This window comes from Canis lupus, chromosome 30 (genome assembly GCF_003254725.2).
Source record: "Canis lupus dingo isolate Sandy chromosome 30, ASM325472v2, whole genome shotgun sequence".
NCBI classification, from domain to species: Eukaryota; Metazoa; Chordata; class Mammalia; order Carnivora; family Canidae; genus Canis; species Canis lupus.
Window position 1 is genome coordinate 21,032,767 of NC_064272.1, and position 26,232 is coordinate 21,058,998.

At 35.0% G+C, this 26,232-nt stretch overlaps 1 protein-coding gene across 3 annotated transcripts in view; it reads right to left on the reverse strand.

Moving 5' to 3' along the window:
• The window catches only part of DNAAF4 (dynein axonemal assembly factor 4), a 95,342-nt gene that overhangs the window by 50,524 nt on the left and 18,586 nt on the right, over positions 1 to 26,232 (reverse strand). For all 3 annotated transcript variants that reach the window (XR_007407470.1, XM_025472722.3, XM_035709096.2), the window contains exons 4-6: positions 20,296 to 20,527; positions 9,525 to 9,670; positions 7,911 to 8,020 (exon numbers count right to left, since the gene is read on the reverse strand). Coding sequence is in view for 2 of the 3 variants with exons in the window: in XM_025472722.3 (XP_025328507.1) it covers positions 7,911 to 8,020; positions 9,525 to 9,670; positions 20,296 to 20,527 (488 nt within the window). In the remaining variant the exon portion in view is untranslated. The remainder of the gene's footprint in view (positions 1 to 7,910; positions 8,021 to 9,524; positions 9,671 to 20,295; positions 20,528 to 26,232) is intronic.

The following is a 26,232-nucleotide window of genomic DNA, read 5'->3' on the forward strand; positions in this document are numbered from 1 at the left end:
GAAAAGGGCAGAGGAAAGCTAGGAGAAATCAGAAGTAGTAGGGCTTAGACACAGCACTAGGGGTGGGAACAACACATTCCAACAGAAGACAGAAGAGCTCTGTTGTGTGGGCAGTAAGAACTGGAACAGCCACCTTCCCCTGAAAGGACTTTAAAAGTCCTTGTCTCTTTCAGCATCTCATTGTTCAAAACAGAAAACATTCTTGGGTCTCTTGAGAGCTTCTAAAGCTGAGTATCAGCATGCCTTAGTGAGGGTACATCAAGCAGTACGACTTAGCAATCACGAAGGAAACAGGAAGAGGAAACTACATACTAAACAAAATGACACGTTAGGCTATAATAGGTACTGTGTCACAACAGAATATTATGGGCTATAATATAAAATGCATACAAACAAGCAACTGAACAAAATGATAATTACCTCAAAGAAATTACCTTAGAATATGGATTCTAAACTTCCTTAAGTCAGGCAAAAGGTAGCAGTATAAGAAAGTTGCTTTATCTCCAGAAACAGTTTTTAAAATGTAGCAGAGCAAGGCAAATTTGGCAGCTCTGTCCTGAAAGCAGGCAGGTGCAAAGGACTGTTGGGAGACGATTCTCCATGGGAATCTTCTGTTTATGAATGTCTTATGTCAGATGCATCAACAGCTTTTAATTGGGACAATCTTTTCAAAGATGTTTATATAGCACACAGCCTTGGAAAATAGAGATAGTGTCTTCCTCTGAGACAAAGAACAGATTATTTGCTGTTCGGTATTAAAAAAGGATAGTATCTCCTTGGGGGGCAAAAGTTGGACATGTTTGGTTACAATCTTCTTATAAAAAATTGTGTTCCTTGGGGCACCTGGATAGCTCAGTCTGTTAAGCGCCTGACTCTTGATTTCAGCTCAGGTCATGATCTTGGGGTCCTGGGATGGAGCCCTGTGTCTGGCTCCTATGCCACAGAGTCTCCTTGTCTCTCCCTTCTGCTCTACTCCCCCCACCCTCCCCCGCCCCAACTTGTACACACACACACACACCACACACACTCTTTCTCTCTAAAATAAGTAAAAGTAAATTTATAAAAAATTATATTCTTTAAGTATGGTGTCCTCAGCTATGGCTCAAACCTGGGCCTGCCTTTGTATTGGCTTGTAGGACTTGAGAGGCAAAGAGAACCAACATGAAGTTCACAGCGCTTGCTCTGCCTTGATAATAGTCCTTTGTCTCTGACTCATGAGTCTTCTCCCCCATATCCATGAAACTGTGGTAGGCTAACCCTTCACAGTTCGTGCCAGGGCATTGACCCAAACCTAAGGATTAGAATGAAATTCAATTTGGCAAATAGAATTGTATACTGTGTTGGGAGAACGTGGTCAATAATCAGCATCAAAAAGTCCAACATGAAGTTAAAGGACATCCAGACAGGCAGATAGAATCCAACCACAGAACATACACAAACAAGCAAAAATATAGACTGGCAGACTAGGTTAGTCTGTTAGCAGATACCAGACTTCTACAAACAAACCTGGGGTTCAGAAGTAGAATTAGTCTGGTTGCAAAAGGAAAAGCAAAAGCAAAGCAGTTCCTTAATCTTAAAAGGACTAGAATATTAGGCAAGCTACAAAATCTGGCACTTAAGCCAAAAGAACAAAAAGAAAATTCAGGGGGCACCTGGGTGGCTCAGTCGGTTAAACATCTGAGTCTTGATCATAGCTCAGGTCTTGATCCTGAGTTCATGAGTTTAAGCTCCAAGTGCAAAGAAAAGAAAAGAAAATTCAGACTTAAGATAGGGTAGACAACGACTTTATGTGATAATAGCAAAATGAGGCTGGGAACTAGATTGTAGAATAATATATATCCTTAATTCCCTCCTATATAACTTTACATTTGCTGTAGAGACTGAGGTATGACGATGGGATTCAAGTGGCCCTAAGGTGGGAAAAGAAGGGATTTAAATCTGAAGTTAAGACAGGGTCCAAAAAAACTTATGCTAAAAATCAAGTACAGAGTAATGTCAGTGACACAGAAAAATGGTCCATTTACTTTATATGATTACAAGTGTCTAGAAGGGTAGCTATTAAAGTTATTTACAGATTCTGAGTCATGTAAGGCTGTTAAATAATATCATACCATGGACATATCTAAATTAGAGCATCTAGACTCTTTTTTATGAGACGTTCTCAGTAAAAAGCTGTGTGGTACATAATGTTAATTGGAAAAGGTAAAATGCTCTCATGAGCAAATAAAATTACCTAAGCTTATATATTTTCCCGGAAGATAGACATTTGGCATTTAAAACTAAGACAGCAGTGGAAGGTTAGGCAAAGAAAAATGAAAAAGCTATTGCTCTTTTGAAAGGCTTGCCCACCTCTACCCTTTTGTGAAACAAGTGTCCCATGGGTTTTAGCATAGAAAAAACAGTTGGACTGTTTTTGTCTGTGTAAATATAGAAGGCTATCACAAAACAAAGCCTCTGGAGATAAAAGTATTTCATCCTTTGGCTTAAATTCAACACACTACTTCTGAATCAGTTCTATTATGTCTACTTCTATCTTTTGTACTGCATTACATTGCTAGCAAGGATACATTTCTAACAAGTCTTACCTTTCCTTTTATCTATTTGTACTTGGCACTATGATTAACTGTACTTTGCTCTGTTTCTCTAGGTGTTATTAGTTACTAAGTTTTCTTCCATCCCTCCTCATTTTCAACTCTCTTCTGTTGGTCCTCTTATTTTGCTTCCTTCTTGTTCTATCTAATTAGAGGTAGTAAGGAAAATGGTACAAAACCAAGAGACTAAAAGTAACAACAATCTACCAGTCATGTCTGCTGCAAATTTTACTTTTGCACTAGATTGCTGCCAATTCTTTGCTTTTGCCAGCAGTCAATTTTATCTCTATGTTTTGATTTTTAATTTTAACACACACACACACACACACACACACACACACACACACACACGGTTTTACTGCACTGGTCAGTCAAAATTCCAACCCTGGCTCAACAATCTTATCTGCCCTTTCTACTTTTAAATCCAAATCACTTCATTAGCATATCAGAAGACCAAACCAACACTGCCTAGCACCTTTAGCCAGGCCCAGCATCATGACATCTCTACCAAAAGACTGTCTCACCATGTCAATCAACCCTGTTATCTTTGAGCACTGATCTAAAAGCACACTTCTCCCTTGTCTTTATGTTGCTGGCCTTTCCTATTCCCATCCTCACATTCCCCTCTACTCCTTAGCACTTTTTTTTTTTTTTTAAGTAATCTCTGTGCACACCCTGGGGCTTGAACTCAAGACCCTGAGATCCAGAGTCTCGTGCTTTGCTGATCAAGGCAGCCAGGGACTCCTCATTTGTACTTTCTTATTCCTAGTTCTTTCCATAATAGACTCTACCTCCCAGTCCTGTCTTATACCCTCAACTTTTCCACAGAATCCTTTCTAACATAAACCTGGCTCTGCCCTGAAGGCAGTGCTAATCTTAATCTCTACCACCCTCTCCCCCCAACTCCCCACATGAGGGTGTGGAACTGCAGGAACTGGCATTGTCTTGGCTCTCTTCTGCTAGAGCCAAGCTATAACTCTTTTATAGAAGTCCCTATCCTTTGGGACTCCTGACATCTTTACCCTATACCCTTTTAGTCACTGTTGGTACTGGCTTTTTAAAATCACTCTTCTGATATTCATTAAGGGCTTTGAAACCTGGTTCCCATCATCTGTTTCTATCCCAACTTCTGCCATGATTCCAGAAGATTCTAAGGTTTATGTATATAACCCATTTATCAATTTAGTCTTAAAATACCTAGAACACCTACTCAATATACCTTCCTTTCAACTCTACTTTTGCTACCCACTGCCAGGGCCACACATTGGCTTCCATCATCGCCTGAACTGCACTACCTTAGAAATAGCAAACTCTGGAATCCCAGCCGCTAATCAGAACTTTCTATTCTACGACCTTTCCCTTTATACTACATCTTCAATCATACAATGCCCTCTAATTTCTTAATGGCTCCATTTTCTTAGCCCAATGGGCCCCTCGTGGCATCTCTTCCTTTCTTTTTTTTTTAATATTTTATTTTATTTTAATTTTTATTTATCTATGATAGTCACACAGAGAGAGAGAGAGAGAGGCAGAGACATAGGCAGAGGGAGAAGCAGGCTCCATGCACCGGGAGCCCGACGTGGGATTCGATCCCGGGTCTCCAGGATCGCGCCCTGGGCCAAAGGCAGGCGCCAAACCACTGCGCCACCCAGGGATCCCCACCTCTTCCTTTCTAACCCATCCTGGACTTCATGGCTAAATATCTGAGCTATTTTCCCATGAACAATCTAGTCCCTTGCACTACTAGTCTTTTACTGTACTTGTCAGTTAAAACTCCCACTCTGGCCCAAAGATCTATTCTTAAATCCAAAAGACTAAACACAATAGGAGATAAATTACACAGCTATACTGACATCTCTAAGAATTCATGTTCTCCAACCTGGCAGGGCTAACAGTATGCACTAATCAATTTCCCTTATCTAGGCCCATACTTGTCTTCACTTTCTTTCCTCCCGTCTCAGAAAATGAAGTATCTGTCCATTCCAAGTCAATCTGTCAACATTTTCTAGAGCAAAGTAATCAATCCAACAGGAGAGCCCATTCAGCTTTGGTCATTTCAGCATTCTCAGATTGCAAGGAGGAGCAATTTATAATCAAACCACTTAAGACTGCCTTCACAACTGGGATCCAAGGACAGGAAGTGGATTTTATTAATCTGTGAAGTAGTTAGAATACAAGCTTTGTAATCATATTGACCTGGAATTGAATCCTGGTTTTACTCATTAAGCATCACCTTAGCCATGTTTTCTTAACTTATCTCTCCCTGTTTTCCATGTTCGCAAGATGGGGATAAAAATACTAATGTACAACTAGTCACATTGTTATAGGAATAACATGTGAGCTATTTTGTGTATAGCTGCTAGTTTCTCAATAAACATTTGTTGAATAGTGCATAAATAGTAGGTTCTACCTAACTACAGTTGTTAGGATTTAATGAGATATATATACACAAAAGCTCCTGTATACTATCATAAGAGATGAACATATTATCTGTGATCTTGATGACAGCAGCTTAGAGATAAGCAAATGTAATTAAAGCAATGACTTAGAATGTTACAGCTGGGGGGCAGTGCAAGCAGTTAGCCAAGGAAAATGGGTGAAAAACAAGAGAGACTTCCATTTAATATGTGCTGTGTAAATTTTGCCCCTGCCCAAAATATTTGTTATTTGAAAATTTTTAGGTGAATGCAACTTTTAAAAAGAGGAAAAGGAAAACAAAATCAAGACAATCCATTCATTCTTGGCTTTCACCTAATTTTCTTCCCTCAGCTCAGAGAGATTTCAATCACCTCTTCTTTCTCTTGCTTCCAAAGCTATTCAAATCTTTTATATTCTTAAGGAAACAACACAAAACAAAAACACTTTAAATTTTCTACTCAAAAATAAGTTAATTAATTAATTAATTAAAATAAAATAAATTGTCTACTCCATTGGCTTCTGGGAGTATTTTTGTGTACTCCTTTCTTTTGTAAGACCTTCAAATGTCGGTAGGTCACGGAGTGTTATCCTTAGGCTACTACTTTCCTGGCTTATACACTCTGTGGATATATCGGCTACTTTTATAAATTTAACTACAGTATAAATGCTGATAACCTCCAAATCTATTTCTACAGTGCTGGCTTCTCCTCTGGGTTCAAACTTGCTGGACAGTGTCACCCAGACTGGCCCAGAGACATCTCAAACTCAACATATTATAAACTGAACTTAACCTACATCCTCTCCTGACATAGTTTCTAACCTATATATCACACTATTATTTCTTGTCTCTTCAGCTTTTGTTCATATTGTCTCCATTATTTAAAATGAATGCCTTTCTTTCCCTTTCTCTTAAGAGTCCTACTTGTCACTAAGAGGACCTCAGGTGCTACATTCTCTACGAAGGTTTTTTTGAACCTACCTTCCTCCCTTTAAGAGTAGGTGCCCCTCTTCTCCATTCTCATTTTACCTTGTTCTTTTCTATATATTGTATTTCCCATATAGTATAATAACTATTGTGTGTATGTCTGTCTCCTCCACTGATCTTTGTAGCTCAGAGCCTAACCTACAGTCTGGTAAATAGCAAGCAATCAGTAGATGTTTATTTAATGGTTGAATAAATAGAGAGGAAGGGAGGGAGGGAATAGGGGAGTGAGGGAAAGGGGAGAAAGAGGAGGAATGATCATGTAGGGCTTTAGTGGTGGAAGTAAGAGAAACCAACCTGTCAGACCCAGGCCTCTGACCTTCAGAAAAACTGTCATTTCAGCTCAACTCCACATATAAATCCCTGGTGTAACAGGAGAAAAAAACAAGAAAGAACAGAGAAAAGACAAGAAAAGAAAAATATAGACATTGTGGTAGACAGATAATGGAAACCTTCTCTCAGGGGCACCTGGGCAGCTCAGCTGGTTAAGCATATGCCTTCGCCTCAGGTCATGATTCCAAGGGTCCTGGATTTGAGCCCTCCATCAGGCTTCCTCTCAGAGGTGAGTCTGCTTCTCCCTTTCCCTCTGCCCTTTCCCTTGTTCATGCTCCCTTTCTCTCTCTCTCTCTCTCAAATAAATAAATAAATAAATAAATAAATAAATAAATAAATAAATAAAACCTTTATTTAAAGAAAAAAAGGAAATCTTCTCCCCAAAAGATGTCTATATCCTAATCCTCAGGACCTGTGACTATGTTGCCTAACATGGCAGGAATGATTCCACAGATAGGCCTAAATTAAGGTCTTCAGGTGGAAGATTATGCAAATGAGACTACTCTAATCACAAGGATCCTTATAAAAGAGAGAGGGAAGCAGGAGAATCAGAGTTAGAGAAGGAGATGGGATTATGGGAGCAGAGGTCAGAGTGATGTAATTGCTGGCTGGAGGCCACAAATCAAGGAATATAGGCAGCCTGAAAATTGGAAAATAAAGGAAATAGATACTTCCTTACGGGCTCTAGAAGAAACACAACCATTACTTTGATTTTAGCCCAGTGAAACCCATTTTGAACTTCTGACTTCCAAAACTGTAAGATAATAAGTTTGTGATATTTGAAGCCACAAAACTTAAGGTAGATTGTTATGGCAACAATAGAAAAATATTATAAAAGCATATGAAATGAAATATAACAAGTAACATCTACAACTCAAAATATGAATTCAAATTGCCATTCATAATGTATCAAAATTCACTGTTTTTGATAATTGTATAAAATATTCATACATAGATCAACATATAAATAAATAAAAGGACTTCCTGGACATAACATGATCATTTATAAGATAATTTGGTAATCTTTTAAAGATGGATATGAAGAATCAAAGAAGCTCTAATTTCTAAAAAAAAAAAACACTTTTTTTTTAGAGAGAGGGAGGTTTTTTAAGTGGGGAGGGGCAGAGGGAGAGAATCTTAAACAGACTCCATGCCCAGCAGACTCCAGCCCAATACAGGGCTCAATCTCACAGCTCTGAGATCATGACCTGAGTGGAAATCAAGAGTTGGAAGCTCAACTGACTAAGCCACCCAGGTAACCCTAAAAAACACATCGCTAAGAGAGGTATGAGGAAGAACTAATGCTAAATGTAAGCTATTTTAAAAGGGATTTTAATAAGTAACCAAAAGATGTCATATATTTCACTTCTGTGACATTTAAATACAAAAACAAAAATAGGAGCCTTGTTAATATGATCTGACTTTTTAAATATGGAAGCCCCGCCTACCTAATTTGCTTATTTGCATTATCTTTCCCCAACAACACATACACATAAGCACATATGTCAAGATATCTTGAAAATATTTTAAGACTAAAGTGTACCTAATTTATTATAAATCTCATAGCCAGAGTTCAAGCAACGTACTTTCCTTTGTCCTTTAGCCATTCTGGGTTCTTTTCTTCTTCTTTTAAATCAAAAAGTTCAGGAATATCAGTATTCAGTGCTCTTCGTGCCTCTGCTTGTTTGTGTAACCACTGAAATCAGAGAATAAAGTCTAATGAAGGACACAAAAGTCATATTTTTATTAACAGCTACTTTGAGATATCTCAGCTTCTACCATAAGATGGAAATACTATTTGTTATGGACTAATTATTTGTGTTTTCCAAAATTCATATTTTGAAGTTCTAATCCCCAATATGATAGTATTTGGAAATAGGACTTTGGGGAGGTAATTAGATTTAGATGAGGCCATGAGGGTGGGGACCCCATGATGAGATTAATGTCCTCATTAGAAGAGGCACAGCTCTCCTACCACTCCTTGTACTCTTGATCTTGGACTTTCTAGACTCCAGAACTTTGACAAAATTCTGTTGTTTAAGCCACCCAGTCTAGGATATTTTGTTAGAGTAGCCTGAGTAGACTAATATACTATTTGATAATGTGATTTTAAACTTACAGTTTTTGTCCTTTTGGCTTAACATTACTAGCTGGTCAAGATCAAATGTATGAAAATTTCTAGTGCAAATTTCCTACAAATTTCTGGGAGTTCATGTGATTATTATTTTATTTTTCTTGTTCATAATATATTTGTTTTTCCATATTGAAAAAATATAAATGACTTTTAAATAATTATAATTTTCTAATTCTAGAAATAATTTTACAAATAATAAAATTTAGAATACATTGTTTATTTTTTTTTTAATATTTTTATTTTATTTTAATTTATCTATGATAGTCACACAGAGAGAGCGAGAGAGAGAGGCAGAGACACAGGCAGAGGGAGAAGCAGGCTCCATGCACCGGGAGCCCGATGTGGGATTCCATCCCGGGTCTCCGGGATCGCGCCCTGGGCCAAAGGCAGGCGCCAAACCGCTGCGCCACCCAGGGATCCCTAGAATACATTGTTTAATAAGAAAATAGTAATATTTATAAATTGTCATCATGTCTTAAGGATCTTTAATTACTTCCACAACTTTTCAATTGTGAGAGGCAACAATTAATACCTTGTAGTAAAAAATGCAGTTCTTAGTGCCTACATACAACTAAAGATACAACATTCAAAATCCCAGGACCCAGGAATTTATAAATTTATAAACTGAATGAGAGATATTCTAGAATGTCATATTAGAAATTACTGATGTTAATAATAATTAGTTGTAATAACATTAAAACAATACATGTCCAAATCTCTTACCAAACACATATTGATCCCTTACTAAAATACAAGTTTATAAATCTAAGATAGGAAGTGATGCATTTGACAAAACAGATGGCAAGTGTAACAGTTTATCTTCTGGAATAAGCAATAATACTGCATACTAAATCAATGTTCTCTCATCAGTGTTCAGGAGGCAAAAAAAATTCTGCAAAATATAGTTTTTTTTTCAAAACAAAATACTGAAATGTATTCAAGAAGTAATATCTTAAGTCTAATAAATATTTAAGAAATTCAAAACCCAGTATTAGTTTTAATAGATGAAATAAAAAATCAAGTATTTTCATTTGTGATCACTGTAACTAAGAACAAGTATATCTACCTCCTCTTCTTCTGCTACTTGTGATTCTCGAAGAGCAGTTGGAAATACTCGAGGGGTAAAGTTGATTTTAATACTGCCAATAGAGCGAGGAGCAGGAATACTATCTTCCTTTAACTTCTCCAAAAATATATTTTCTGAATTTCTTCCTTCAAAAGCAATATTAGCAAATGAGTTATCTTTCTCTTATTTTCTAGATAACAATCAAACTGACCTTTAAAGTAATCACACATCAAAGCTACTTCTAAAATTCTATACAAATAAACCAAAGATAATCTCTGCTAGAAGCAATGTAAAATCCATTATCAAAAGTGTGGCACCTAGTTATCTGTTCTTTAATCAATGACTTCAGCTACTTTTCTAGGATTCTCTTTGTTAAAACAGAAAGAGAATTTTAATTTACATTCATTCCAGGGAAGGGCACCCTGAGCAACTCTACATCCACTTTAGAAAGCCATCATTACCAATGCTCTCTCTATTTCCCTTAAAATCCTACAGCAATATCTTCTATAAGCTTCCTTATCACAGTATAAAAATTTTTCAGCCATCAGAGATAGCTAATGAAAATAAACAGAGCAATAATGAAAAGCTATACATTTTTTAAAGATTTTTATTTTTTAAAATTTATTTATTTATTCAGAGAGAGAGAGAGAGCGAGAGGCAGAGACACAGGCAGAGGGAGAAGCAGGCTCCATGCAGGAAGCCCAATGTGGGACCCAATCCTGGGTCTCCAAGATCACACCCCAGGGCTTCAGGCGGCGCTAAACCGCCACGGCCCCGGGGCTGCCCAAAAGCTGTACATTTTTTGTATACAGTTTGATGTAATAATGATTAAGTCAATATAAGAGGAGAAATTATGCGTTAGAATATAACATATATGAGGAAAAGGAAGGAAAGGTAACTTTAAAAAAAAAGGTAACTTTAACGATGCAAAAGTACAAAAAATACGATACACTGATTTAAAAGGCAATGTCAAAACTTTAAAAACAGATTTTCCACAAATGTGAATGAAGAGGAATATCCTTAATATAAAATGAATACATACAAAAAAGAAAAAACTTCTAAATTAAAAAATTTGAAAATGGCCTACATTGACATTTCCAAGAGATGGAAGAGCAGGGCAAGGAGGAAAAGGTAACGACTCAAACAAGAAAGCAGTATCAAAAAAAATTTGAGTGCAAATTTTCTACAGATGCCTGTGGTTGATACATCTATCCTTCAGGATCCTATCCATTCTCCCCTCTTCCTTTTAGAGATAGAATTTGAGTTCTAAGCTAAGCAAATGACTGTGTCATGCTATAATCTACATAACTCAGCCTTCCTTAAGATTAGGTGTGCTTATATACCAAATCTGAGACAACAAAATGTAAATAAAAGTGATATATATATAATGGATCATCTTACAGGTAAGCCTGCTTGCTGTGGCTCCTCTTCCCTTCCTCCCACTGGCTAAAACACAATGCCAGCTGCAGGATCAAGAGATAAAAGCCAAATGATGCGATGACAGAGATGGCCACTAGCCTGGATGGCCTTATAGAACAAAGTCATCTATCAGGCCAACATGGATCACTGTTACATAATAAGTATTAAATTATGGAGAACTAAATTCTGTTTTATTTGATCTGTAATTTTGGATCTCCTTATAACAATTAGCTTTAACCTACCTAATACAATGTCCCAAGAATTTTATATCGAAGTAAATTGCTTACTTATAAATGCAAAAGACATTCCTAGATACATAAGAACTAAGTAAATATACTACCTCACCATCTTTTCAAGTAAATTAATCAAAGGAATGTTCCAGAACATGAAGAAATGAAATTAAGAACCCAAGAATAGGGAATTTAAGGGTAAAAATTAAAAGGACTGGTTTTCTCCACAGTGGAGAACACTAAAAATGTTGTGAATAAGATCCTTAAATGTTAGTATAACGGAAGGAAAACAGAAGAAAAAAAATGAAGTATATAACTTTAGATTATTATATTAATGTTTACTAGGATACAGAACATGAAGGGAGTAGCACTATTTCCATAATTAAAAATTATTTTCTTATTAATTTTGCTAAAATAAACATTTTTAAATGTGCATGAAGAAACATTAAAGTGACCACCAGTTACATTAAAAACAGAATTATCTGAACTTTCAAACTCTTACTGTAAAATAAGACAAGCAATAAAACAAAAAGAAATTAGCTGTTTTTAGCATAGGTTAAACTTTTAAAAACTTACAATTTCTGGATAAAATGCTATAAACACATAAAATGCTTCATAAAAATATGACAAAGGTTCAAATATACAGTTCAGTTTAAAAAGTAAGCAAAGAAAGTCTTATCAGTGATTTATAGCAGTGATCAGTGATTTACAGTCTTATCAATGATTTACTCTGTAATGCAAAACCTGACAAAAAAAAAAGCTGTTTGGAAAGATATCTATATCTGAAATCATATATAGAGGCCAAATCCTGGAAATTTAATGCTGATATAATTACAGAGGTGGGAAACTGGAAATGGAACTGGAAGCTTAGAACGGCTGCAATCTTAGTGGGATACTTATAAAATCACTGTCTTGGTCCAGGAAAAGTGAAGCCTATTCTTCCTGGGGCTTTAGACAGGAAGCTTTAGACAGCTTTAGACACACACACACACAAAAAAAAAGTCTCTTGTGAGAAATCAAAACTCCAGGTGTCCCTTGTGAGCAAGTCACTTCCACAAACCAGAACAACTGAGATTTTTTTATAGGCACGCATAAAAAAAAAATCCTTGCTGAAGATGAACACAATCAAAAACTACAAATCACATGAGGAAACAATCCAGTACAAAAGGAGAGTGAACAGACATGACAAAACAGGAGGAATGGCTTCCTAAGAATTTGAAAGAATAGAACAATCTGAAAGAGATTAAAATAATTTTAAACATGTTTATTTTAGAGAGCAAAGATGGGATAAATCCATAATAAAAAATGAAGAAGTTAATGACAAAAGAACAAACAAAAAAAGATGGAACTTCCAAAATGAAAAATATTGTCACTGAATTTTAAAACTTTTAGAATAAGTTTAACAGCACATTAGGCATAATTGAAGAAAATATGCAAACTAGAAGAGATCTGAGGATAACATAAAGAATGCGTCAAGAAATATAGAGAACAGAGAAAGATGGTATTTCAAGATAATAGCTTAGGACTTCTCAGAACTTTATTGAAGACATACATTCTTTGAATAAAAGTGTATTTTCCAAGTTCTGACATTATGAAACAAAAATAAAACTACACAAAGACTAATAAAAGTACATCAAAGTGAAGAATTTTAAAGCAACTAGAGACAAAGGATGGCTTACCTTATAAAGGATCAATAGATCAAGAACAGACTTCTCAGCAACATTAGGGGGCAAAAAGGCAATAGAAAAATATCTTCAAATTACTGATAGTAACTATCAATGTGGAATTCTGCAACCAGCAAAACCATCCTTCAAGAAGTATATATACTGACTGAATTTAACATCCACAAATCTTCATTAAAGAACTACTAAAGGATTTACTTGTAAGGGGAAGGTAATTTAACCCACATAGAAGTGGAACACAAGAAGCAAAGACAAATTAAAAATAAATAAATATGCATCCATCTAAACTAGTATGACTATACAGTGGGAAAAAAACCCACACTAACAATAATGACTATATTTAGGGATTTAAAAATAAAGTGAAGTCAATTCATCTTCCTTCCCCCTAAGAAATGACTAAAATGTTTAGACAATTTCATAGAATATGGGTATAACTGGAATTTATGTACTAAATTTCTTTGTAATATTTACAACTATGTAGAGATTAACCTTAAATATTTGTTTAATATGCATGCTACAATTTAATAATTAGAATTATATCTATGTACCAAAACATATACAAAAAATTTAATATTAATCAAGGAACAAAAATAGAATACACATCTTTGGGATTTTTTATTCAATTAAATTTTATTATTTTTTAAGTTACACATTTTTTATTAAAATATAATTAACATACAATGTTATATTAGTTTCAGGTGTATAATGCAATCATTCAACAATTCTATACATTTCTCAGTGTGAAGCCTGCTTAAGTGTCTCTTTCCCTCTCCCACTGCCCCTCCTCCTGGCTCATGTGCTTTTGTTCTCTCTTTCTAAAAAAGAAAAAATAAATAAAGTTGCTGAATTTCATGTGCTTTGGCATGAATATTATAAAATCTGCCATAGTGGATGATAGACTCTTTCAATGGGGAAATTCATTTAAGTTTGCAGAATTTTTGTAATATCATCTCCTCTCTTCTGTCTCTCCCTCTCTCTTTCTTATATCCTATTATTTGATGTTGAACATCCTGGATGGATATTTTGATTGTTTTATCTTTTCTATTTTAAATTCCTTTGTCCTTTTGCTCTACTTTCTGAAAAAATTACAAACCATATACTAACTGTTTTATTAAATTTTTCATTTTTATCACATTTTAAATTTCCAAACTGTTTTATTCTCTTAATATTCTTTACTATAGCCTCTTGTTCTTGTTTAATGATTAAAATTTGTTTTCCTCTCTATGAAACATTAGTTATAATTAAGTTTTCTTTTGTTCCCTGCATTACTCAGTTGTTCCAAGTTGCATTTTTCTGTATCTTGTCTATTGCTTCCTATTAGAAATAAAGTATAAACATTCTGACTGGAAGTTCTGTGTACATGACTCTAAAATCTGTTTACTAGTAAGTTTCAGCAGGGTGAACCAGCTGGTCCATTACAAATGTGAGAATTTTTTCATCCTACACTCATTAGCTTCCCTATAGAAGAATTCTAGAATCTGCATCCCAGGTGCACTGGGCTTGTGCAAGCATATGTGCATGTAAGGGGAGAGGAGTGCAGGAAGGGATCCCTTCAACTGGTATTTATATTTTTACAATGCAGACTTTGCACTTGATTTCTGTATTTTCAGAGCAGAATCTCATTCAGTCTTCAACTATGCAGAAAGTAAACCCCCAGTATTTACACATTTTAAACTAATCCTTTTTTTCCCCAAAAAATTACATTTGCCCTTACCTTTAGGGGTTCCTGGTTCTTCCAAACTGAAAAATGACAGATTCACATGGCCTAAAGTCTCACCTCTCCCTTTACAATGCTTTAATTGCTTAGCAAGCAAGTCAAAACTACTTCAACAGAAGAGCAGTCTGATACCAGTAACTGAACTCTTTCTAACAAGATAAGGCAGCCCCTGTAGTTAATTACTTAGAAGCTCAGTGATTCCTCTTTCCCAGTCTCCTATAAATATACACAATAGTACAAGGGCCAGGAATGTCAAAGGAGGCTTAATGATGGCTGACCTTAAGCATAGTGTGGAATAACAAGAACTTGAGGAAATCATGTACATTTGATGCTTTTCTGCCTAAAAGTATTCCCAATAAAATTTATTCAATTTTACAAAGCAATAATTCATGTACAATAAAATGTACTCGGGGTGCCTGGGTGGCTTAGTTGGTTAGACATCCAACTCTTGGTTTCCACTCAGGTCATGGGCCCAAGCTCAGCTGGGAGTCTCCTTGAGATTCTCTCCCTGTCCTTCTGCCCCTCCCCCAGTTCTCCTATGCACATGTGCAAACATGCTCCCTCTTGTTCTCAAATAAATCTTTTTAAAAAAAATAAACTGTACTCATTTTAAAGTGCATTAATTCAATGAGTTCTGACAGATGTTTGCACCTATGAAATCAAAACCAGACAGAAATTTTCTATCACTTCTAAGAGTCCCCTATAGTCACTTGAAGTTCATCCCTTCCTTTTATCTCTGGCCCCAGATAATCACAGATGTGCTCTCAGTCATTATAAAGTGGCTGGTATTTTCTAGAATTTCATGCAGTCTGGACTGTTTTGGTCTCTTTTATTGCAGAGTAATATTTTACTTTATGAATATATGAGAATTTGTTTATTCACTCAACTGGTGATGAACATCATTTCCAGTTATTCACCATTGTGGATAAAGTTGCCACAAATATTTGAATAGAAGTCTTCAGGTTGATACATCTCTCTTGTGTAAATACTGAAGACAGGAAATGACTGAGTTACATGATAAGTGTATACTTAACTTTTAAAGAAAGAACCAACCACTCTTCCAAAGTAGTTGTACCATTTTACATTTCTACCATCAGTGTACAAGAGCTCTAGTTGCAGCATATCCTCAACAACACTTGTGTTGATGGTCTTTAGTTTTCCATTTTAATCATTTTAGTGCATACACACTACATACTGTATCTCACTGTAGTTCCACTTTGCATTTCCCTACTAACAAATGATGTTGAACATATATACTCATGTGTCTATTGGCTGTCATATCATCCTCTGTGACAAATCCATTCAAATCTTTGGTCCACTTGTTTATTGGATTATTTGTCTTCTTATGTATCTATTATGTACACAGTGAGGCAAGAGCATACCTTCATTTGTTTCCATAAAGATATTCCCATATGTACCAGACCTTCCTTCCCCCCATTGAATTGCCTTTTATTAAAATCATTGAACCATTGAACCATACATGTGTAGATCCATTTCTGGTCTCTGTACTGTTCTTTATGTTTGTCCTTTCACCAATTCCACCTTGTATTGATTACTGTAGCTTGATGCTAAGTCTTCAAATCAGGTAGTGTGAGTTCTACATCTTTGCTCTTATTTTTAAAAATCCCTTTGGCTATCCTAGGTCATTCACATTCCATAGAAATTTTAGAATCAACTTGTCAATTTCTACAAAAAGCTTACCAGGATTTCTAATGGAATTGCATTACATCTATAGATAAATTTAAGAAGAACCGACATCCTAACAGTATGTTTGGAATATGGAATATTCCAATACAGAAACAATGAGTTTCCAAATCAGGAACATGCTCTATCACTACATTTATTTAGGACTTTTGAAATATCTCTCAGCAATTTTTCTACAGTTTTCAGTGATGTGATCTTACACTTCTTTTCTTAAATTTATTCCTATGTATTTTCTCTTTTAGTGCTATTATAAATAAATTACAATTTAATTTTCCAGTTGTTTACTGCTGATAGATAATATTTTAAGTGACTTTTATAATCTTATATCCTGAGATCTTGGTAAATTCAGTTATTAATTCTGGCAGTTATTCTTCAATTTCTTAAGGATTTCCACATACACAATCATGTCACCTACAAATACAGTTTTACTTCTTCCTGTCTAACTTTTATGCTCTCATCTCTTCTTCTTGTCTTAATGTAAAGGTTAGGACCTTCAGTATAATGTTGAAGAGAAACAGTAAAAGTGGACATGCTTGCCTAGGTCCTGAACCTACAGGGCAAGGCAAAGCATTCATTAATTCACCAATAAATATGAAACTTACCATACATTTTTTTGGTAGAAGGACCTCATCAAAGTAAGAATACCTTTCTATTCCTAATTTGTTGAGAAATTTTTTTCATAAATGGGTGTCTGGTTTTATCAAATACCTTTCTGCAATAGTGAAATGACCATATGTTTTTCCTTTACTCTATTAATATAGGTAATTACATTGAATGATTTTCAAATGCTAAACCAACCTTGCATTCCATTATCCATTTCTATCAGTCAAAAGTTCTCTAGGCTACATGAAGAGAAAACATGACTACAGTTGTTCAATCAAGGATGAGTTTATCTTCTCACTTAAGAAGCTTAAAAGAAGATAATCCAGTGCAGAGGTACCAGCTTTGCAATGTCATTAATGTCCCAAGCTCCTTCTTCCTATTCCATCATTCTTAGTGTCTGGCTTGCCTCTTTGTGTTTTTTTTTTTTTTTTAACAATCTTTTTTTTTTTTTTTTAATTTTTTATGATAGTCAGAGAGAGAGAGAGAGAGAGAGAGGCAGAGACACAGGCAGAGGGAGAAGCAGGCTCTATGCACTGGGTGCCCGACGTGGGATTCGATCCCGGGTCTCCAGGATCGCACCCTGGGCCAAAGGCAGGCGCCAAACTGCTGCGCCACCCAGGGATCCCCACCTCTTTGTGGTTTTAAAATAGCTATTGAATTTTCTGGCATAGACCTTCATCTTAGGTCCAAAAAGGAAAGGGGAAACAAGCAGAAAGTATTAATACTTTTCTATAAATCTTTAGCAGATTTCTTCTTGTATTTTATCAGTCAGAATTTGTCACTGGACTATCTCTAGTTACAAGAGAGTCTGGGTAAATGAGTTTTGCTTTGCTATGTTTTGTTTTACTAATTTAAAATTATTTTGTAGAAATAATTTGATGTGCTTTGTTCCTTATTTTTTCTTTTTTTAAAGATTTTTTAAATTAATTTATTCATGAGAGACAGAGAGAGAGAGAGAGAGAGAGAGAGGCAGAGACACAGGCAGAGGGAGAAGCAGGCTCCATACAAGGATCCCGACATGGGACTCGATCCCACGACTCCAGGATCACGCCCTGGGCCAAAGGCAGGCGCTAAACCACTGAGCCACCCAGGGATCCATTTTTTCCTTTTTATAACAAAAAATTTCAAACAGATACAAAAGTAGATAGAATAGAATAATTAACCGTCATGCATTTGTGACCTGACTTCAGTTATCAACTGTTATCAGTTATCAACTTCTGGCCAATATTATTTCATCTTTACTTCTATCTATTTTCACCTACTATATTATTCTGAAGCAAATCTCAGACATATATTTTTCATCCATAAATATTTCAGTTGGTATCTCTATGAGATAAGAACTTTCTAAATCTAACTACAATTACATTATCACATCTAAAGGGAAAAATGTAATTATTCTTTCATTACTACAAATATCCAATTGCTATTTAAATTTCCAAGAGACAAGGTTTTTAGCTGAACACATTTCTTCTGCCCTCTCCCTCAAACCATGATTCAGCTGGTAAAAAAGAAAGGGAGAATATCTGTTCAATAGGAAATCTGCAGCACCTGTCATACCATTTTATTCTGTATATAAAAAGTGGCTTTGGGAACACCTGCATGGCTCAGTGGTTGAGCATCTGCCTTGGGCTCAGGGCATGATCCCAGGGTCCTAGGATTGAGTCCCACATTGGGCTCCTCATGGGGAGCCTGCTTCTCCCTCTGCCTATGTCTCTGCCTCTCTCTGTCTCTCATGAATAAATAAATAAAATCTTAAAAAAAATAGTGGCTTGTCTGTTGTATTATAATAGTGCATATAAAAGTGGCTTATCTAATATATATTATATATACTCATATTACAAATTATGAGTCTTACTTGCTGATGTGTCAAAGAACAGGAGTACAATAACCCAAATTCCAAACATCTAAGATAATTTTTTAAACCACATAAAATCTTATTGAAATGTTTTGCTTATAAAATCATCTTAATATAAATGACTAAGCAGTTTTCAAAATGACACCACTCAATATTTCAGTTCTAAGTCCAGAAGAGTATGGAGTTCATACCACATTTTAAGTCCTATGCCTGCAAAGTAATTGTGTCATAGCTAAGACTTCTAGCTTCACGTTAAGAGATAAAATTAGTGGGGTGTGCCTTATATTATGGGATTGGTAATTAAAACTTCTGAGGTTTTCCTTTTTCATCACTAGTAATATTTTTATCAAGCACAAACTGAATCACTCTTGAAAGTTACTGTAAGGCTTTGGGATGCCTTAGAAGGTAATAGTTTTCCAAACCAGGATTATACACGTTGAGTACTTTTTCCCTAACACATTTGTGAGTGAAAATATCTCCATATAATACAGACAGACCCTGCTAAAATATGTTATGAATTAAATAATGTACATGGCTAATCTGCCTGTCTTAGCCATGTAGCAATATAACACAGCAGTTGTCACCTATTCTAAAGCCTGATCACTTGAGTCCAAATTCTGACTGCCATTTGTTAGCAGTATTACCTTGGGCTGGTAAGACTCTCTGTGCCTTTCCTCACCTGGAAAATGGGAATTATCATGGTTCCTAACTCATAGTTTCATTTATTGACTTTTCAACACACTAGATCTTACTTAAAGTAGTAAAGACATATAGCCTAGAGCATAGGTTTAGATCCAGATAGATGTGGGTTCAAATCCCACAGGTTTACTTATTGGATAGTTGTTTATTTTTTCTGAATATCTGTTTCCTTTAAAATAAGAATAGCAGCACTTATTCCAAAGTGTTGTTTTAAGGACTGGGTGGTATACCAATAAAGTCACCTGGCATAGGGAGATCACCCAATAAATGTTAATTAATTATTATTATTATATAAGTGATTTTATTACAAAATGTTCCACTACTAAATATACCTGAAACAAAGTTTAATATTCTAAAATCATATAAAATCAAACTCTTAGCTATCAATAAATAAATATGTTCTTTTATTTCTGAACACATCAGGATCAAATGTGAGATGAGCTCCTATTTGCTTACAACTAAGTTTGTGCAATAGCACTCATGTTCCTGAGTCATGTGAGGAAAAAGTCTTTAATGAAATTCCTAGTTTCTTTTCTCTAAAGAAATAAATGAATGCCCCTGGCATTACTAGTCTACAAATAGTCTTTTTGGATCTGAGTTAAACACTTATTTAACCACACCAGCATACATTTCAAAATGAAGCACGCAAGCAAAAACAACACTGAATCCTTGCTCATTGTATTTTGAAAATGTCACTATTTCCTAAAGGAAGAAATAAATCCTTCACCTTAGCCTCTATATGGTAGTACTTGTTCTCAGTATACCAAAATAATGACCTAATATTGTAAATAGATTACAAAGAAAAGGGATATGTCTACTTCAAATGGACTCACTTTCCCAGAAAATATTAAAGTAATCATACCTTTCGTGGCAAGATTTCTAGATTCCGAAATTTTAGTAAGGCTCTTATGTTTTAATTTGTTTCTCTCTTCTTCAATTTTCTTTCCTTGTTCACAAAATTTCTCATCTCTCTGAATTCTTTTTTGTTCTTCAGCTTTTCTTTGACATTCTTTCCAGGCTTCCAATTCTTTAGTTGCTTTTATTCGTTCCTTTTCTTTCATATCTTCTATTTTTTTCCTCTCTTCTTCTTCAATCTGAAAAATTACAATTATCAAAACCTTAAAATATACAAAATGCAACACTTTAAAAATAATAAATTCATTATAATTAATTAGTCTTACCTCTAAACTCTTGTCATTGTATATGAAGCAGAATAGTGAATTAAAAATTAAAATGGGAACGATAAATGATGTCATGGAATGTCATGGAATAAAGGTTTTAGTTTTTTAGTTCCAGATTTACCATTAACTATTGATAAAATTTTGAGCAATCTTCTCTAGCCTCAGTTTATCACATGTAAAATGGGGGCAGGCATTCAGTTAAATGATATCTAAGGGTTTGGTAAAAAAAAATTATTTTTCTAAAAATCAACTCACTTCTCCCAAAATTCACACACACACACACGCACACACATGCATGCATGCACGCACACACACACATTTGCCTTTCTACTTATGCCAGTCTCCCCTTGTCTTGGGACTGAAGTTGTGCCAACCTTCCCCAAAGGAATGAGGGAATAGTAAGAAAGGAAATGGGAAGGATAAACTAGGGGGTTTGTCTATGGTGGGTGGAAATGTTTGAACTTCGAATGCTGCTGCCAACTACATTTGCAGTAACAATTACTTGAAGTTTCCACAAGAAAAGCTAACTATCAGATGAATTTGAAAGCAGTACATTGTACAGGAGTGTGCTAACTTTTCTCCCTTTCACAGACTTCCTTCATATGGGCAAGGAAAGAAAATCTTGTGAAAGAGTAACTGGTTGGTGTATATAATTGATTCTATGTGTCTGATTTTCCTGTGGTAACAAAATATTCTCACCTCTATCCTCTAGAAAACAAAAATTCTCATCCCTGTCCTCTAGACAAGCAGTGGCTAATAGATATTTTCTCAATGATGGTAATGTTGTGCTATTTGATACAGAAGCCACTTGCCACACATGGCTATTAAGCACTTAAAATATGGTTGATGTGACTGAAAAACTACATTTTTATTTCATCAAGTTTCATTAATGTAAATTTAAATTAATTTACATTTAAATAGTACCTTTGGCACAGCTCTAGAATAACATGTTGGGATGAAGTTTCCTAGAGGCTGAATTATTTCAGGATACAGAATAAACATAGGTATGAAACTGCACTAAAGAAGTGTTCTTTAGTGACCTAATACCCTCCTCTGGAAGACTGTTTGTTATTTTCCTATTGGACTGTGGAACACTGGCTTTAAAATAAATTTCACATATTACTGAACAGGAGATTCCTATAGTCCCAGAATTGCATATAAGGCGTAAACGAAGCACCAAAGATAATAATTTTTACATGTTCTAAGTCCAAAGACTCGTCAGTGAGCTGCCAGTAGGTTAGGCCAGGAAGAATCTTACATGTGGCAATGAGCCAGCCTTTAAATGCCTGACAACAGGGCATGATGACCAGTCAGTGTGAGCCAGAGGCAGCCACAACCTAAAAGGAGAAGATGAAAACTTCACCCAGTTTAATGATGGGTTTGCCTTTTCTCCTGCTTCCTCTCTGCCCCAACACATGGAAGAAAGGAAAAGTGTGTGGAGTCAGAACACCCTCAATCCCTCATAACTCCTATAAGTGGAGTGAATTTTGAGAAGTTTTTAAAAATGTGTAAGACTAAGTCTTAATTACCAAAGAGGAGACTGTCCTTATAACCAAAAGGAATAGGAAAATTATGGTATTACACCAAAGGTGAGGTAATTGAGAGAACTATATATATACATACATGTATAACTTAATTTATAATAAGTTTTATAAGAAACAAAAAAAAGTCTAACTCTTCAGGAGGTAATGGGAAAGAGGAGGGATCAAAAAAGGCTTCATAGAATAGGTGAGAGACTAGAATGAAGAGAAAAACAAGAATACTACAAAATTCCTTATAATAAAAGGAAAGGGGAGACTGAATATATGAATGACAGACAAATACTAAAAATTCTTGAAGTTCTTTTATTAAAAAATATAATATGGGAAACATAGCACTTAAAGGACTGTATAGTAACAGGAAAACTCAGAAAGGTAAAAAAAAACAATCATCACACGAAGAAACTGAATTTTAAGTGCTTTGTACTATTAAAAATAAAAAGATGCCATTTAGTGTGGAGTATTAATTTAATATAGACAGCAAATGTAAATAATAGGGGGATAATGAACAGGTCCTAAACCAAATTCCTGAAGAAGGGGAAATCTATACTTAATTTGGAATGAATGTCTAGTTTATTAAGGCATTATTCTTTATAAGCCAATACATATTATGAATTACATGCAAAAATCATAAAATATTAGCAAATTGAAGTGAGGGAATTAAAATTATAATGCATCTTGATAAAATAGCACATTTCTTATTTGTGATATTAGGAAATCAAAAGAGGAAAACAATGTGATCTTAGTACATGCCAAAACAGCAGTTGATACTAGGAACAAAAGAAAAATTTTAGCTTAATAAAATGACTCCTATAATGTCATACTTCATGGTGAAGAATTAAAAATATTTCTAGCAAAGTCATTAAATCCAGTATGCCTACTGTTTTGTTACTTTCCTAGAGATCACAACCTATACAATAGAATTTTTAAAATAAATATAAAATTTTATATGTATTAAAGTTTTATGTTTTAATAGATTTTTAAAATAAATATAAAAATATAAATATAGATTAGAAGGAAATAAAATTGTCATTATTTGTAAATAACATAGTTTATTACCTAAAAGAACCAAAATAACAAACTGACAAACTATTAGAACTATTAGAAAAGTTAAGTTCAGCAAAGTAGTCATATACAAGATCAACTTATATGAACTCATAAAAACTTACCTTCCTACAAACTGGCAATAAACAATTAGAAAAATAAAATGGAAAAATAATTTCATTAGCAACTGATAACAAATTTTTAAAATGTCAAGAATAAACTTAACAAAATATGAGTAAGTCCTAGCTGTATGTTAAATAGCTTTTCTGAGGGGGCTCCTGAGTAGCTCAGTTGGTTAAGCGTCCAACTCTTGATTTCAGCTCAGGTCATGATCTCAGGGTTGTGAGATTGAGCCACATTGGGCATGGATCCTGCTTAAGATTCTCTCTCTTCCTCTCCCTCAGCCCCTACCTCCTTGCTTGCACACACACTCTCAAATAAATAAATAAATAAATAAATAAATAAATAACAATGATTTTACTGAGGGGTAAGTCCAAATAAATGGAGATAAATGCCATGTTCCCCGACGGAAATCTCAATAATGTAAATATATTCATATTGTGAAAATTAACTTATAAAGTCAATGTAGATCTAATCAAAATACCAAGAGTACTTCTTAGGGAGCTTGATAGGTAAATGTGAAATTCACCTGCAAAAAAAAAAAAAAAAAAAAAGTACAGATTTTATAGAGGCACTAAGGGGTTGGCAATTCCCATGCACAAATATCAAGTAAAAGCTGGACAAATCTATCAAAGAGAACCATTTCAGAGCACTGGAAACTAAGCAAAGACAGCCTGCAAATTGAGAAGTGTTCATTCTAGAATAAATGCTAAAGTTACAGGTAAAAACAGTAAGATGCTGTGCCCTGCCTGAGGTTGCTGCCAACCACCCACTGCCAGCTTGAATGAGACTGGCAGTTCTGCCAACATGAAACTAGCAAGAAAAACCCAACAACTTTGTTGGCAAAAAGGGTAGACTCATTTCAGGGTGGGGAGGTGAAAATCCATGGCTTTGGTGGATAAAAGTGATAGACTTGGTTGGTAATGAATAAGGAAAATTTCAAATTGGGGTCTGCAGTTGAAGTCCTGGTTAAGGTGAGTGCCTGACTAGTCAGAAAATTAACAAGAAGATCATGTAAATGAAGAAACCACAGAAAGTCTATGACAAGCTTACCATACAACTCTGGCTAAACAGAAAGCTATATACTTGTTAGGGAGACCGGAGGAAGCTTGGCATAAAGTGAAGAAGGCAGGACACCTGGCTGGCTCAGTCAGTGGAACGTGTGACTCCTGATCTCAGGGTTGTGAGTCTGAGCTCATGCTGGGTGTAAGAGATTACTTAAAAATAAAATCTTAAAAAAATAAAAATGAAGCCAAGGAAAGTCTGAAAACTGGCTCCAACTTCGAATGTATTCTAAAAGCTATCCATAAACCAATCAGCAAAGGGTGGGAGCCTCTACCACCTCTGCCCATATCATTAGTTAACAATTAAGTTATGCAGACACAGGAAAGATTCCTAAGGAAGCCAGCCTAAAAAAAAAGAATTAAAAAACTTAACAGAGACATCAGCAGCTGTGTGTCAAAGGAGACTAGACTCACTTCACAAAGTACAGGCAAGTTACTAAAAAATAAACAGCCCTCAATAAGTAAACTATAAACAAAAATAAAACAAAACCCAGAATTGCTATCATCTATTAACTAAAATGTATAGTTTTTGAAAAAGTAAATAAAACAAATGGTATAGTTTTCAACCAACAAATGTTCAGAAAGTAATTGGTAACAGAAACTTGTCAAATTGGATGAAAACAAGAAGTTCAAGAAACCCAGAGATATATACAAAGAGATAAACACAAAGAGATATACCTAGATAAAACTTAGTGAAAACTGCTAAGTTAATACAAAAGCCAAACAAAGAAGAAAATCTTGGAAGTAGCAAGAGAAAGAAGGTTCATCATATATGGGAAATGACAATCCAAACAAGCCTAATTCCAAATTAGAAACAATGGAAGACAGAAGACAGTTAAATGCCATGTTCGATATACTGATGGAAAAAATATATAAACTATGAATTCTATGTTCAGCAAAACCATTCTTCATAAATGAAGATGAAATAAACATATTCCAAGTTAAATAAATCTATTGTTAGCAAACCTGCCTTGCAAGATATACTAAAGGAAGTTCTTTAGGCTGAAAGGAAACGGGCACCAGACACTAACTTAGATCCACAAGAAGGAATGAAGAGCATGGGAAATGGTAAATGTGTCCATAAATATAAGAAACAATACAAATGGATAAACAAAATGTGGTATATAAATAGACCATTATTCAGCCTTAAAATGGAAGAGAATTCTGACACAAGCTCATGCTATTATGTAATAAACTTGAAGACATTATGCTAAATGAAATAAGCCAGTCATGAAAGAACAAATATGGTATGATTTCAGTTACATGAGGTACCTAAGGTAGTCATCATAGAAACAGAAAGTAAAGTGGGGGTCTGAGGGAAGGTGGGAATGGGGAGTTATTATTGTTTAATGGGCACAGTGTTTTACTTTTGTAACATGAACAAAGCTCTGGTAATGGATGGTGATGAAAGTAGCACAACATTAATGTATTTAAAGCCACTGAACTGAACAATTAAGGAATAAAATAATAAATTTTATGTAATGTATATTATATCACAATTTAAGAAGTTTAAAAAAACAATACAATTCAACATCCATTTATGATAAAAACTCTCAAAGTGGGTACAGAGGTGACATACCTCAGTGTAAGAAACCCCATATATGACAAGCTCCCAGCTAACATCACACTCAATGGTGAAAAGCTAAAAGCTTTTCCTCTAAGATCAGGAACAAAACAAGAATACAAACTTTCACCACTTATAATTCAATACAGTATTAGAAGTCCCTAGTCAAAGCAAGAAATATAAGACATCCAAATCAGAAAGGAAGAAGTAAAACTGTCACTATTTGCAGCAGAAATGATATTATATGTAGAAAACCCTAAAGAGGGGATCCCTGGGTGGCTCAGTGGT